Here is a 16,693-nt window from a genome sequence, read left to right as displayed (position 1 = left end):
GTTATGTCCCCCTTTTCATTTCTGATCTTGTTAATTTGCGTTTTCTCTCTCTGATGTTTGATATGTTTGAATAGGGGTTTGTCAATCTTGTTGATTTTCTCCAAAAACCAGCTTTTTGTGTCATTGATTCTTTGGATTGTTTTCTGTGTTTCTTTGTTGTTGATTTCAGTCCTCAGTTTGATTATTTCCAGCCTTCTACTCCTCCTGGGTGAGTGCTTCCTTTTTTCTAGAGTTTTCAGGTGTGCTGTTAAGTCTCTAATGTGTGCTTTCTCCTTTTTCTTTATGTGGGTACTTAGTGCTATAAACTTTCCTCTTAGCTCTGCTTTCATAGTGTCCGATAGGTTTGGGTATGTTGTGTCTCTATTTTCGTTGAATTCAAGGAAGACTTTAATTTCTTTCTTTATTTCTTCCTTGACCCAGGGGTGGTTCAGTAGTTGACTGTTCAGTTTCCATGAGTTTGTAGGCTTTCTAGGGTTAGAACTGTTGTTGAATTCTGACTTTATTCCTTGGTGATCCAATAAGACACAGGTGGTTACTACAATTTCTTTGTATCTATGGATGTTTGCATTGTTACCAATTATGTGATCAATTTTTGAGAAGGTTCCATGCGATGCTGAGAAGAAGGTATATTCTTTTCTGTTTGGGAGGAATGTTCTATAGATGTCTGTTAAGTCCATTTGGTTCATTACATCTAATAGTTCTCTTATTTTTCTGTTAAGTTTCTGTCTGGTTTACCTGTCCATTGATGAGAGCAGAGTGTTGAAATCTCCTACTATTAGAGGGTGGGTTTTGATGTATGCTTTGAGTTCTATTAATGTTTCTTTTACATTTGTGGGTGCTTTTATATTAGGGGTGTAGATATTCAGGATAGAGACTTCCTCCTGATGAATTGTTCCTGTTATGAGTATAAAGTGTCTATCTCCATCTCTTCTGATTGATTTTAGTTTGAAATCAATTTTCTTAAATATTAGTATTGCCACACCTGCTTGTTTCTTTGGACCATTTTATTGGAAAAGTATTTCCCAACCCTTTACTCTGAGGTAGTGTCTGTCTTTGAGTTTGAACTGTGTTTCTTGTAGACAGCAGAATGTTGGAACCTGTTTTTATATCCATTCTCTTAACCTGTACCTTTTTATAGGTGAATTGAGTCCATTGATATTAAGTGATATTAATGACCAGTGGTTGTTAACTCCGGTTATTTTTCTGGTGGTAGAGTTTGTGTGTTTCCCTTCTTTGAGCTGTGCTGGTGGAGGGTTGCCAGGCGCTTGTGTTAATATGGGTGTTGTTGGCTTCCTTGGTTTGTGATTTTCCTTCTAGTATTTTCTGTAAGGCTGGGTTTGTGGCAAGGTATTGTTTAAATTATTTTTTGTCCTGGTATATCTTGTTTTCTCCATTGATGGTGAAAGAAAGCTTGGCTGGGTATAGTAGTCTGGGCTTGCATCCATGGTCTCTTATTGTCTGCAGCACGTCTATCCAAGACCTTCTGGCTTTCATCGTTTCCATAGAGAAGTCAGGTGTAATTCTTATAGGTTTCCCTTTGTATTTTACTTGCCCTTTTTCCTTTGCAGCTCTTAATATTTGTTCTTTATTCCGTATGTTTTGTGTTTTGATTATTATATGATGAGGGGATGCTTTTTTTTGATCCAGTCTATTTGGTGTTCTGTATGCTTCTTGTAACTTCATAGGAATATCCTTCTTTAAGTTGGGAAAGTTTTCTTCTATATTTTTGTTGAATATGTTTTCTGGGTTTTTGAGCTGTAATTTTTCTTCTGCTACCCGTATTATTCTTAGGTTTGGTCTTTCATGGTGTCCCAGATTTCCTGGATATTTTGTGACAATAATTTGTTTTGTTCTTTAATCAGTGAGGTTATTTCTTCTATAGTATCTTCAATGATTGAGATTCTTTCTTCGATCTCTTGTATTCTGTTGGTAATATTTGTCTCAATAATTCCTGTTCATTTACCCAAATTTTCCATCTCCAGCCTTCCCTCGGTTTGTGTTTTCTTCATTACCTCCATTTCAATTTTCAAGTCTTGAACTGTTTCCCTTACCTGTTTGATTGCTTTTTCTTGTTTTTCATGGTTTTCTTGGGAATCTTTGAGAGATTTATTAATTTCGTCTACCTTATTGTTTGTCATCTCTATTTCTTTATGGCAGTTTTTCACCTCCTGTTTAAGTTCCTCTATTATTTTCATAATGTTCCATTTAATGTTGATTTTTTCTATTTCTTCTGGAGTAGAGTGTTCAATTCTTCTTGTTTAGTGATCCCCAGATCCTGGAGTCTTCATGTTGCCTTTCAGGTTGTTGGAGGAATTCTTGCATTGGCACCTGCCCATCTCTTCTTTCAAATGGAGCCAGGAAAGTCTTGGTGTCTTGGTCCAGTCTTTGCTGTGACTGACTCTCGGGGTGGATTTCCTCAGTGCAGGAGTAGGAACTATTCCTGTGTGACTGGAACTCCTCAGCACAGACTCAGGGTCTCCTGGTAGTCCAAAGACACTCTCTGGATGGAACTCCTCAGTACTGAAACAGGGATAACTGGTAGTCCAAGGCTAACTCTTACATCTTAAATTAACCCATAATTTTTGTCTGTGTTAGCCACATGGTTTGGTACCTTTGATCAGTGAGGCATTCTCATCTTGCTTCTTCTGTGTCTGTCTGGTGACTGGAGACTGATCCTTTCCTCTTCCCAGAATTCTCCTAGTCTAGCCATCCCACCTATACTTCCTGCCTGGCTACTGGCCAATCAACGTTTTATTAAACCAATACAAGTGACAAATCTTTACAGGGTACAAGACCATTATCCCACAGTACTTGCCCTGTTTTTTTTTCTTTTCAAAACAAGAACTCTGAATCTAATCTCCTTTGTTTAGCTTTTTTCCTGACAATTATCCATAACCAACTTGTAACCAACACTCTAAACAAAGACAATATCCATATTCCATTTTTGGAAATGTGGGCATAGTTTTCTAGGCTACTTCCTGCTGATTGGGGGCATTGATAATCTTATGGGGACCTAAAGAAAATTTATGGTAATGGTCAAGTCCTGACTGGAATATTCTGTGAGTCTTGATCATCCCAGCCAGCAGTCTTGAGGCTATTCTGGATGCAGAACTCACAGGAAACTCCAAAAAAGGTCCTCTGAAATGTTAGATCATCTGGGCCATTCACTCCTACAAGAGATTTTTCAAACCTGATTTTTCTTAACCCAGAATGAATCTACAGACTCTCATTTCCTGTGGAAACAAAAGCAAAAACTTTTCTCCAATGTAACATATCTTTTGACTTAAATTTTAAAGTCTAGGCATTTTCAAAATACATATATTGGATTAATCCAGCAGTATTTGCAATCAAATATCTTTTAGCAGTTGTTGTTCCTTCCTCAGCCATTAAACAATTTAAAGGCAACACAATAGCATACAGTATCCAGATTCTCTGTGTATTTTTCATCTTTACATGGCTTTGTTTTAAACTCTATTTCTTTTCTTTTATTTTTTACTTTGAGACGGGGTTTCTCTGTGTATCTTTGACTGTCCTGAAACTCACTCTGTAGACCAGGCTGACCTTGAACTTACAGAGATCCACCTGCCTGTGCCTCCCAAGTGCTGAGATTAAAGGAGTGTGCCACCATACCCATCTACTCTCTTTGTTTGTTTTTATAAGGACTTATCTTTTTTATTTTCTCTCTTAAACCTACATATATTTTAAGCACACCCTAAACCACTTAGAGGGTTTTTTTGTCTGAATCTATCCTTATTTCATATCTTTCTTTTTTCTGACCACATAAGTCTTTAATTTGCTAAGTGATATGGCTAGGATGAAAGCTGTAGCTTTGATGGCTAGATTCACCCCATTCCTTAGCTTTCTGAGAGTCTAGTTTCATGGCAGAGGTACTAGCAGGAGCCATGTTTATTGCCACAACAACTCTATATATTTTCAAGGTCCGGTCATCACCAAGAAGCATTCTGTTGGATATTCATAAACATGATTTAAGTGTTTATTGGTGGGAGTCTCTTAAAAGAGCTGCAAGGTTTTTGCAGCTAAAACTGAGTCAAGAAACCTCTCTTAAATGAGACATGCTTGCCTCTAGCAAACAGAGTCCATGTGAAAATGTTGTTACCAAGAAGCCGTGCTTAACTCTGTTCTTTTGTGTCTAGAATTACTTCCCAAGCTCTCTCAGGTTTTATGTGGATGTAGTTGGCACCACCCAGATCTGAAATAATCACACAGAAACTATACTAATTATAACACTACTTGGTAACTAGCTTAGGCTTCTTATTAAGTAACTCTTACATCTTAAATTAACCCATAATTCTTGTCTGTGATAGCCACAAGGCTTTGTACCTTTGTATCAGCGAGGCATTCTCATCTTGCTTTCTCTATATCTGGGTGGCAACTGCAGACTGAGCCTTTCCTCTTCCCTGAATTCTCCTATTCTGGTTGCTCTGCCTATACTTTCTGCCTGGCTACTGTCCAATCAGCATTTTATTAAACCAATAGAAGTGACAAATCTTTACAGTGTACAAGACCATTGTCACACAGTAATTGTTTGAGCAGAAAGGAATATATAGTTTTCTGGGTGATATCTGCCTTTCTGAATGGAAGATATTTATGTATATGTATGTTTTAGTTCAGAACTTTAAAATATTATTTTTAAAATTTTAAAAGAAAGCCAAGGAATAGAAACTGGGCTTTCTTATGTTTAAGTTATTTTTTTAAGGTCTACATTTATTCATCATTCCACAGTAGATTGTATGTGCCTTGTATTAGATACTGTCCCAACTACTGGAATGAAGCAATAGACAAAATACACAAAAATCCTCCTTTTAGTGGACTTACATACTAGGAAAGTCCTAAGACAGTATTTCAAAGGAGATGGAATGGTTAGCCATTATTTTGGTTAGGGTTTCATTTGCTGTGAAGAAACACCATGACCATGGCAACTTTATAAAAGAAAATATTTAGTTGACGCTAGCTTACAGGTTCAGAAGTTTAGTCTATTATTATCATGGTGAGAAGCATGGTGTTATGCATACAGGCAAGGTGCTTGAGAAGAAACTGAGAGTTCTGCATCTTGTTCTGCAGGCAACAAAAAGTTAACTATAACACTGGGCATACCTTAAACATATATGCGACCTCAAAGCCCACCCCAAGAGTAACTCACTTCCTCCAATAAGGGCAGACCTAGTCCAACAAGGTCACACCTATTAGTGCCACTTCCTTAAGGTGTCATTTATTTTCAAACCACACAACCATGAAAATTATTTCTTAGCTATCTAATAAAATCAGGAAATAGAAGTTTTATGAACTGCTTACCTCTAGATTTTTGGCATTTGCCAATTTAGTTCACATAGTGTTGAATAACCAAAACCAAAATCTACCCCTCAAGCCGGGCGATGGTGGCGCACGCCGTTAATCCCAGCACTCGGGAGGCAGAGGTAGGCAGATCTCTGTGAGTTCGAGACCAGCCTGGTCTACAGAGCTTGTTTCAGGACAGGCTCCAAAGCCTCAGAGAAACCCTGTATCGAAAAAAAAAAAACAAAAACAAAGTCTACCCCTCAAGATTATCCATCTTGAAAAAGTGCATCACTATGCATTTATTTTTTCAAACTAGAAACCTGAAGATTATTTTTTTTCTTCTAAAAGGGTCTCAGGTCCCTAAGGCTATTCTCAAATTTTCTGTGTAGCTCAAGCTGGCTTAAACTTTATAGTGATTATTTTGCTTCAGCCTCCTAGGTGGTGGAGGTACAGCCATCATACCCAGTTTATGCTGCATTGGAAATGGAGGCCAGGGTTCCTTGCATGCTAGGCAAGCACTCTACTAAGTGAGCTACTTCCTTTGCCTGTGAAAATTTTCTTTCATCTCTATTTCTTTCCTCCCTATACCATTGCATTTATTATATATCACCAGTTTTATCAAGCATATCTTAAATACAAGGAAAGCAAAAGTGTGAGGCATCCTTTCTCATGGGTCCATCAAAGTAATACTTTTCTTCTGCTTTTTCTCCAGGGATCAAAGTGGCAATGCACCTCAGTTCAAGAAAGTAGTTTTTCAAGAATTTACTGATGGCTCCTTTAGTCAACCCTTATACCGGGGAGAACTAAATGAACATTTGGGGTTGTTGGGGCCTTATATAAGAGCAGAAGTTGAAGACAACATTATGGTAAGTTAAGGACAATGGAATTACAAAAAGTTCTCTATATATGGTTTGCTTCTGTTTATAAAAAATAACATATACAAATGGCATGAAATTAGAAGTTAAACTGTCTAGGCCAGTGGTACTCAACCTGTGGGTCTAGACCTCTTTGGGGAGTCTAATTCCTCTTTCACATGTCCCCTAAGTCCATCTTAAAACATAGATAGTCACATTATTATTTATAACTATAGCAAAATTACAGTTATAAAGTAGCAACAAAATTAATTTTATGGTTGGGGGTCACCACAGCATGAGGAACTATATTAAATGATCACAGCATTAGGAAGGTTGAGAACCACTAGTCTAGGTTCAACCTATAGCCTGCAAACCCACATACAACCAAATATAGATAAGCATGTCCTAGCACAAAATCACAAACTTACTTAAAGCATTATAGAGGGTTTTTTTGCATTTTTTGAAACTCAGTTGTACCATTCTTCAGTGTGATGGTAAGTAGATAACATCATGTCACAGTGTAAAAAGGCTAGGCACGCATGGTCTATGGAAACAAATGTAATCAATGGGAGAGAGGAGAAAGGAAGGAGAAGATAGAAGAGGACTGTGTGAGGAATATGTTCATATGTACATGAACGAAAATATCCTTTTGTAACATAGTACCATGTACACCAGTTGTAAAAAATAATATGTTCTGCCATCTGAAAAAATTAAAGTACATAAAAATTGAGGAGATAAATAATCCTATAATTTTCATTTTGATGTATATTCCTCATCTGTTGCCTGGTTTTTCCCTTTATGTATTGGAAATTATACCATATGTAATATATATAATTCTGCCTCTTCAATTGTGTATTATGTAATAAATATTTTACATCATCCAAATACTTCTTAAGTAAGAAGGAAGGACTATGTATATGGGCATGGTTGCACATGTCTTTAATCCTCCTTCATCTCCCACCCCCACACTTAGGATCAGAAACAGGGGCAGATGGATCTCTATGAGTTTGAGTTCAGCCTTGTCTACATATGGAATTTAAGGACAGTCAGAGTAACATAGAGAGACTCTATCTCAAAAAATAAAACAAAGAAGAATGACTACATGATATTCTATCACATGAATTGATGGGAGCATAGATTACTTAAATATATACTTTGAATAACCTTTTAGATCATTTCTTTTTCCTTTTCTTTGTTTGAGACAGCATCTCACAATGTAGCCTTGTGTCTTTGTCAATGTTTTATTGCTATGAAAAGATACCATGACAAAAGCAACCTTTATAAAAGAAAGCATTTAATTGGGGGGCTTTCTTACAGAGGTTTAGTCTATTATCATCATGGTGGGGAAACTTAGCAACAGGCATAGCAGGCATGGTGCTGGAGAAGTAGCTGAGAGCTATATACTGATCCACAGGCAAAGAGAGAGACACTGGTCTTGGCATGGACTTTTAAAACTTCAAAGTCCAACTCCTAGTCACACACTTCCTCCATCAAAGCCACACCTACCCCCAACAAGGTTACAGCTCCTATTAGTGCCACTCCATATGGGCCTATGGTGGCCGTTTTTATTCAAACCACTATACCTTGGTTTACCTTCTGAAACTCACTATGTAGACCTGGCTGGACCCAAACTCACAGAGATCCTCCTGTCTCTACCTCTTGAGTGTTATGATTAAAGTTGAATGCCACCATACCCAAAGAATTATTAGTCAAGGTTCTCTAGAGTCATAGAACTTATGGAATATATATATATATATATATATATATATATATATATATGGAATTTATTGGCATGACTTATAAGCTACAGTCTAACTAATCCAACAATGGATAGCTGTGATTGGAAAGTACAAGAATCTAATAGTTATTCAGTCCCAAAAGACTGGTGTCTCAGCTGGTCTTCCCAAAGAGGTAGGCTCCAATGCTAGTGAAGGAATAAATGTGCTGACAAGGCAAGGGCAAGCAAGCAACAAACCAAACTGTCCTTCTTCTCTGTCCCTATATGGGCTTTCAGCAAAAGGTGTGGCACCAATTAAAGCTGTGTCTTCCAGCCTCAGGGTCTGGATCAAAAGCTGTGTCTTCCAGCCTCAAGATTCTGACCAGAGGTATGTTATCCTCTCACCTCAAGATCCAGATCACAGGTGTACCCTCCTTTTCTGGATTGTAGTTCATTTTAGATATATTCAAGTTGACAACCAAACTAGCCATGTTTTTTTTTTTTTGCTTTTGTTAAGTTTTTGTTTTTATTGAGAAAAGGAAAAAAAAAGTATCCGCCTCCTCCCAGCTTCCCATTTCCCTTCCCCTCCTTCCACCCATCTCCTCCTCCCCCAAACTCCTCTCCCCCTCCCTCTCCAGTCCTTAGAGCAGTCAGGGTTCCCTGCCCTGTGGAAAGTCCAAGGTCTGCCCCCCTCCGTCCATGTCTAGGAAGGTGAACAACCAAACTGGCTAGGCTCCCACAAAGCCAGAACATGAAGTAGGGTCAAAACCCCGTGCCATTGTCCTTGGCTTCTCATCAGCCCTCATTGTTTGCCATGTTCAATGAGTCCGGATTTATCCCATGCTTTTTCAGTCACAGTCCAGCTGGCCTTGGTGAGCTCCCACTAGATCAGCCCCCTTGTCTCAGTGGGTGGGTGCGCCCCTCGTGGTCCCGACTTCCTTGCTCATATTCCCCCTCCTTCTGCTCCTCATTGGGACCTTGGGAGCTCAGTCCAGTGCTCCAGTGTGGGTCTCTGTCTCTATCTCCATCCATCACCAGACGAAGGTTCTATGGTGATATGCAAGATATTCGTCAGTATTGCTATAGGATAGTGTCATTTCAGGTTCTCTATCCTCAGCTGCCCAAGGAACTAACTGGGGACATCACCATGGGCTCCTGGGAGCCACTCTAGGGTCAAGTCTCTTGCCCACCCTAAAGTGGCTCCCTTAACTAAGAATTGTGGTTCCGTGCTCCCCTGTCCAACCTTCCTTTATCCCAATCCTCCTGTTCCCCCAAGTTCCCCCCTCCTTCCCTTCTAACTTTTCTCTCCTCATCTCCCCTTACCCCCATCCCACCCCACCCCCAAGATCCCAATTTTCTCCCCGGCAATTTTGTCTACTTCCCATAGCCAAGAGGATAACTAGATGTTTTTCCTTGCGTTCACCTTCTTATTTAGTTTCTTTAGGTTCACCAATTGTAGTCTCCGTGACCCTTATTTATGGCTAGAAACCAATTATGAGTGAGTACATCCCATGTTCATCTTTTTGGGTCTGGGATACCTCACTCAGGATAGTGTTTTCTATTTCCATCCATTTGCATGCAAAATTCGAGAAGTCATTGTTTTTTACCGCAGCGTAGTACTCGAATGTGTATCTATTCCATACTTTCTTCATCCATTCTTCCATTGAAGGGCATCTAGGTTGTATCCAGGTTCTGGCTATTACAAATAATACTGCTATGAACATAGTTGAACAAATGCTTTTGTCATATGATCGGGCATCTCTTGGGTATATTCCCAAGAGTGGTATTGCTGGGTCCAGTGGTAGGTTGATCCCGAATTTCCTGAGAAACCGAAACACTGATTTCCAAAGTGGTTGCACAAGATTGCATTCCCACCAGCAATGGATGAGGGTGCCCCTTCCTCCACAGCCTCTCCAGTACAGGTTATCATTGGTGTTTTTGACTTTAGCCATTCTGACAGGTGTAAGATGATATCTCAAAGTTGTTTTGATTTGCATTTCCCTGATTGCTAAGGAAGTTGAGCATGACCTTAAGTGCCTTTTGGCCATTTGAACTTCTTCTGTTGAGAATTCTCTGTTGACCACATACTCGGTAGCAAAGCTAACTTACACAGTTACAAAAAAAATATTAGTAACCACCTGTGTCTTATCAGATCACCATGGATTAAAGTTAAAATTCAACAACAATGCTACCCCCAGAAAGCCTACAAACTCATGGAAACTGAACAATCAACTACTGAACCATACCTGGATTAAGGAAGAAGTAAAGAAAGAAATTAAAGTCTTCCTTGAATTCAATGAAAATAAAGAAACAACATACTCGAACTTATGGGACACTTTGAAAGCAGTCCTAAGAGGAAAGTTCATCGCACTAAGTGCCCACTTTAAGAAAACAGAGAAAGCACATATTGGAGACTTAACAGCCCACCTGAAAGCTCTTGAAAAAAAGAAGCAGACTCACCTAGGAGGAGTAGGAGACTGGAAATAATCAAACTGAGGGCTGAAATCAACAAAATAGAAACACAGAAAACAATCCAAAGAATCAATGAAACAAAAAGCTGGTTCCTGGAGAAAATCAACAAGATTGATAAACCCCTATCCAAACTAATCAAACGGCAGAGAGAGAATACACAAATTAATAAGATCAGAAATGAAAAAGGGGGACATAACCACAGACACAGAGGAAATTCAGAGAATCATCAGATCTTACTACAAAAGCCTGTATAACACAAAACTGGAAAATGTAAAAGAAAGGGACACTTTTTTAGATAAATACCATATACCAAAGTTAAACCAGGACCAGGTGAACAATCTAAACAAACTAGCCATCTGAAATTCACACTTTCTCAACTTGACACACAATCATATCTCCTTATGTTATGATTAATTTCCAAATGAAAACAATACTAGGTCATAATAATGCCTAAACATAACTATCCCACATACAACTGCAAATGTGTTATATATTTAACCAGGTCATAATTATGCCTAGCATGATTTAACTATACCCTGTACAACTACAAACATGGCAACTCTTATAAAAGAAAACATTTAATTGAGACTAGCTTACAGTTTCAGAGGTTTACTCTATTATCATCATGGTGGGAAACATGGCAGTGTGCAGGCAGACATGATACTGGAGAAGGATATGTGTGTTCTACATTGTGATGCACAGGCAGAGAAAGGAGACTGCCACACTAAACCTAGCTTGAGCATATAAGACCTCAGTGCTCACCTCCAAAGTGACATGCTTCCTCCAGCAAGGCCACACCTACTCCAACAAGGCTACCCTCCCAATAGTGCCACCCACTATGGGCCAAGAACTCAGACACATGAATCTATGGGGACCATTCCTAGTCAAACAACCCCACACAGCTTTGTTTTTCTCTATTTATAAATAATTGTTTTCCTTTTCCTAGGATAAAAGTCCAGAACTGTACTATACAGAAATTATGAATTCTCTGTTAATGTCCTTTATAAATTTATCTTTTGGGAGGGGATAATTTTATTAATATTATCTTATATATTAGATATTACAAGTGATAACTTTAATTGAAATTATTTTTATAAGTTTACTGTCTCAACTTCATATGATATTTGAAATAAAAGTTTTTTAGGTAGTAACTCATAAAACTTTTCTCTTTGGTATTTTCATTGTTTTTATATTCACAAAAATACCTCTCTATCTGGAAGGGTTTTAAATATTTTCTTTTATACGTTCATTTTTATATTTAATTATTTAACCATCTCTCAGTAACTTGTGTAAAGTGTAAGTAATTTTTGATGCATTTTAAGAAACAGATTAAAGTTACTTTATTCCAGTAGACTGATAGTAAATTATAGAGGCATCTAAAGCTATGGAGTTATAGGTACATTTCTTTCTGACTTCGAATTTATTTTAATTTGTATGTTTCTATGATAAATATGCATAGTTTTTAAATCAAAAAAGAAAATCTTTAAAAAAGAAAACACACATTTGGGTAAAGATGTAGAGTTTGATCTTGGAGAAAAGTGGAGGTAAATAAAGTTAAAATATATTGTTTGGAATTCTCAAAGAACTGAATAAAATAAATAAAATTTTAAAATGATAATACACATCCATTTTGGAATGGCAAACCTTAAGTAGTCACTCTTGAAGTTATAGTGACATTTTCTGTTTACATTTGAATTACTTTTAAGTAATTAAGAATTTTCACCTTCATAGTTTTCATATAAAATTAGAATTAAAATTTTTCTCATAAATTTCTCTTAAGATCTGAGGTAATAAAAATTGGATAAAGAACAAAAGATAGAGAGATATAGTTATAAAACTTTATAACTCTTTAGGATTTTATTATTATAAAAATTTATTCTTTCTGAATTTTTTTCCTCTTCAGGTAACTTTCAAAAACCAGGCCTCTCGTCCCTACTCCTTCTATTCTAGCCTCATTTCTTATAAGGAGTATCAAACACAAGGAGAAGAACCTAGAAGAAACTTTGTCAAACCTAATGAAACCAAAATTTATTTTTGGAAAGTACAACATCATATGGCGCCCACAGAAGACGAGTTTGACTGCAAGGCCTGGGCTTATTTCTCTGATGTTGATCTTGTAAGTCATTCCTTATTAGGATAGTTATATTATCATTTAAAAGAAATGGCCTTTAAATCTTTTTTTAAGTGTGTGTGTGTGTGTGTATGTGTGTTTTGCCTGTGTATATATCTGTACATCTCAGAAGGAGGCTTTGGATTCCCTGGAAGTGGAGTTAGAAACGGTTGTGAGATGCCATGTGGGTGCTGGGAATAAAACCCAGATCTGGAAGAGCAGTCAGTGCTCTTAACCACTGAACCGTTTTCCAGCCTGTTTTTTTTTTAATCCTCTATACTAAGAATTTTGTTATATATCCGAAACACAATGAAAAGTTTTAAAGTGAAGGAAGTATTATCACTTTTCTGTGTTAGAAATATTACTCTGGAATCTACTGTAGAGAATAAATGGTATGCTGCCAAGAGAGAACTTACACTAATACAATTAATGCCCTCTTGGGAACTCTAGGAAAGAGATATGCACTCAGGATTGATTGGACCCCTTCTGATTTGCCACACAAACACGCTGAATCCTGCGCTTGGTAGACAAGTGGCAGTACAGGAATTTGCTCTGTTTTTCACTATCTTTGATGAGACCAAGAGCTGGTACTTCACTGAAAATGTGGAAAGGAACTGCAAGATACCCTGCAATATCCAGATGGAAGACCCCACTGTGAAAGAGAATTATCGCTTCCATGGTAACATAATCAATATATAAATATTATTCATTGTGAAATGTAGTGTACTTTTTCAAATGAGCTTTGAGCCAGACATTTGAACAGTATTGAGAAATGAAATCCTGATGAGTATCAGGATTTTCTATGGAGAACAAGGAAGGACGCTTCAGTGAAATATTTTAATAATCTTCTCTGTTCTTCTCCAGCAATCAATGGTTATGTGATGGATACCCTACCGGGTTTAGTAATGGCTCAAGATCAAAGAATTCGATGGTATCTTCTCAGCATGGGCAGCAATGAGAATATCCAATCTATTCATTTCAGTGGACATGTGTTCACTGTACGGAAAAAAGAAGAGTACAAAATGGCAGTGTATAACCTCTACCCAGGTGTGACATAGTTTATTCATTTTTTCTAGTTTCTGTGTGCTTTGAGTATTTGCTTTAAATGGTGATATAATCAATAACAAAACAGAGAAGCACCTTTTTGAAATGTCTTATTTTTTCTGGTAATTTTATCTTATACTGGAGAGAAATAAATTAGCAAATGAACAAGATAATTTCAAGTATATGGAAATTACTAAAAATGAATAATTAGTACCATATAGTACTTTCCTAAGAATCTTTTGTCATTTCCCCCTCAAAACCTACATGGCACCAGTAGTTATCAAGACTAATTTGCTTATGCATGTAACTAATATATTGGAGAAGCACTAATGAAAGTGTTGATAAAAACACAATATTATTTTTAAACAGTATATTTGTGGGTACATGTGTGTCTGTGTGTGTGTGAGTGTGTGTGTGTGTGTGTCTGTCTGTCTGTGTTTGTGTTGGTATGCACATATAAGTAAGTGTCTGGTGCTCACGAAGACCAAAAGAGATGATCAGAACCCCTGGAACTGTAATTACAGGTAGTTTTGAGCTGCCTGACATCTGTAGTAGATATCAAACTCAAGAGCACTAGCATTCTTAACCTTCGAGTCACCTGTTCAGCTTCTCCCCTCCTTCCAGCTTCTTGCAACTTGAGATCCCTTTGCCTAGTACTATAGACCCAAGATGATCTTACTATGATTTCTCTTCCCCTTGAAAGTAACATTTTGTCAATAGTAAAGACACCTATAGTATTTTTCAGAGCAAAAATGTACACAAAAAGTCTTGCACTTATTGAGAGATCTGAGAATGATGGAACTGAATTTGGTAGCTTATTGTGATAATACATATTGTAAATAAGTCAATGTATTTAATATTCATTTTTAATAAAATAATTTTTGTTTCTTTTGATTTTAAAAGGAGTTTTTGAGACAGTGGAAATGCTACCATCCAGAGCTGGCATTTGGCGAGTAGAATGCCTTATTGGCGAGCACTTACAGGCTGGAATGAGCACTCTTTTTCTGGTGTACAACAAGCGTGAGTAAAGCTCACTAAATATTCAGTCTATTTCTATACAACTTTACTCCTTTTTGAAGTGGTTGTCTTTGTCAAGAAATAAATACAAGCTTGTATTATTATTAAATTTAAAATGAATATTGCTGATAGAAACCATTAGAGTTCTCAGAGGAGGTTGAAGCTTTGTACCCTTTGAATATGAATCTATGGTATGTAACAAACTGGTGCTTAAACAGTCTTAAATTTCACAATAGTAGATTTTGGGGCTTAATTTTGATTCATTTACCAATGATAACTTACAAACTTTACATGGAAGAGTTTGGGGATATAACTTTAAACAAGGTAAGAGAAATATCACTTAGCTAAAAGTAATTAATGTATCCTTGTTTTCATGGGTTCTGTGTCATTTATAGCTACTGTGTTTGATTTCAGAGTGCCAGATTCCTCTGGGAATTGCTTCTGGAAGCATCAGAGATTTTCAGATTACAGCTTCAGGACACTATGGTAAATACTATGATTTTTGTTTTAAGAATCTGGGATGGCTTTGTGGGAGCCCAGCCAGTTTGGATGTTCACCTTCCTAGATATGGACGGAGGTGGGAGGTCCTAGGTCTTACCACAGGGCAGAAAACCCTGACTGCTCTTTGGACTGGAGAGGGAGGGGGAAAGGAGTGGGGGGAGGGGGAGAAGGGTGGGAGGAGGGGGCGTAGGGGGGAGGAGGGGGAGGGAAATGGGAGGCTGGGAGGAGGTGGAAACTTGTTTTTTTTCTCCTTTTCTCAATAAAAAAAAAGAATCTGGGATGATAATTTTTTTCATTCCTGTTAGAGAGTTTCTTTCCATGCTTTTCTAATATATATATATTATATATATATATATATATATATATATATATATATATATATATATGGATGTTTTGCCTACATATACATCTGTAAACCACTGGCATGCCTGGTGCCTGTGGAGACCAGAAAAGGGCATAGAATTCCCTTAAACTGGAGTTACAGGTGGTTGTGACCTGCTTTGAGGATGCTGGGAATTGAACCTGGGTCATTCCCAACAAGTGCTCTTGGTTCAGGCCACTTTCATTTCTTACCTAGGCAATGGCACTAACTCCTGAAATAGCCTTCCCTCTTTATTGCTGTTCCCATGAGCTCATTATACTGAGCATAGTAGGAAGCTACATTTGCTTCGGAACAGTTTTATTAAAGTTTTAATAGAGTCTATAAAATTCTTTACACATTATTCTAGAATAAGGGTTTACAGATCATTGTCTTTAGGTCCATTACCTATTTTCATGAGTTAAGAATAATTTTCAGTTTTTAGTGTATATTACTTATCTAAAAGTATAACTTTCATTGTGACATTTTTGTTTTCTTATTTGAATACAATGTACTTTGATTCTACTCTATTATCCTGTCATACTTCTCTTCCCACTTTTTCAGTCTGCTTCCTTTTCCCAGATAGTTAACTTTTCTATTTAAAAAAAAAACCTATTACACTTATTTATGTGCATGTGTGTGCACATGTCTATGTGCATGTATAGAAATCAGAAGACAGTCTACATGAGTCTTTTCTCTCCTGGTATGTAGATCAATCTCAAGTTATAAACCTTAGTGACAAGCACTTTTACTCATTGAGACATCTCACTGGCCCAACTTTTCCATTTTTAGATGACTTAAAAAAGTTTTAAGTGTTAAATATGACATGTTAAAATTACAAAATTCAAGTTGAAATGTCTATAAAAAGTCTTATACTGCAACACAGTCACACACATTCATTTACATAGCATGTATGGCTGCAGTGGCAGTTATGTAGTTTAAAAAAGAGACCATATAATATGCCACTCTTAAAGTACTTGCTATCTAGCCTTTGATATAAAATGGTTTGTCAAACCTCTACTTTAAAGGAGAAAGAAAAAAAGGAGTTTTGGGTATTATTTGAAGAGTTTCTTGATGGAAGTATCATGCTTTTTATTTCTTTTATTTTCTTACTATTCTTTAAAAATTTTTGACTTTTCTGTAATAAATGTACATTACATGATAAAGAAATATTATAGACCACTTGTAGAGTGCATATATACCTCAATGGTAGAGTGCTTGCCTAACACATGCAAGGGCCCAGGTTCATTCCCCAATATTGCCTCCCCATAAAAAGTAGAACATGGAATATGCAACATCAAAAAATGAATCCTTTAAACAGTAAT

The 16,693-nt window shown here is 37.1% G+C and overlaps 1 protein-coding gene across 1 annotated transcript in view; it reads left to right on the top strand.

Moving 5' to 3' along the window:
- The window catches only part of LOC121437126 (coagulation factor VIII-like), a 157,314-nt gene that overhangs the window by 78,571 nt on the left and 62,050 nt on the right, over window positions 1-16,693 (top strand). The window contains 6 exon segments of the mRNA XM_041636966.1: window positions 6,008-6,161; window positions 12,242-12,454; window positions 12,899-13,127; window positions 13,313-13,495; window positions 14,396-14,512; window positions 14,924-14,995. Of these exon segments, the coding sequence (XP_041492900.1) occupies window positions 6,008-6,161; window positions 12,242-12,454; window positions 12,899-13,127; window positions 13,313-13,495; window positions 14,396-14,512; window positions 14,924-14,995 (968 nt within the window).

Source organism: Microtus oregoni, unplaced genomic scaffold (genome assembly GCF_018167655.1).
Source record: "Microtus oregoni isolate MIOR12 unplaced genomic scaffold, Mior012 000050F_ref0000143, whole genome shotgun sequence".
NCBI classification, from domain to species: Eukaryota; Metazoa; Chordata; class Mammalia; order Rodentia; family Cricetidae; genus Microtus; species Microtus oregoni.
The sequence above is the reverse complement of the archived record's forward strand: the minus strand, read 5'-3'. Positions and strand labels throughout refer to the sequence as shown.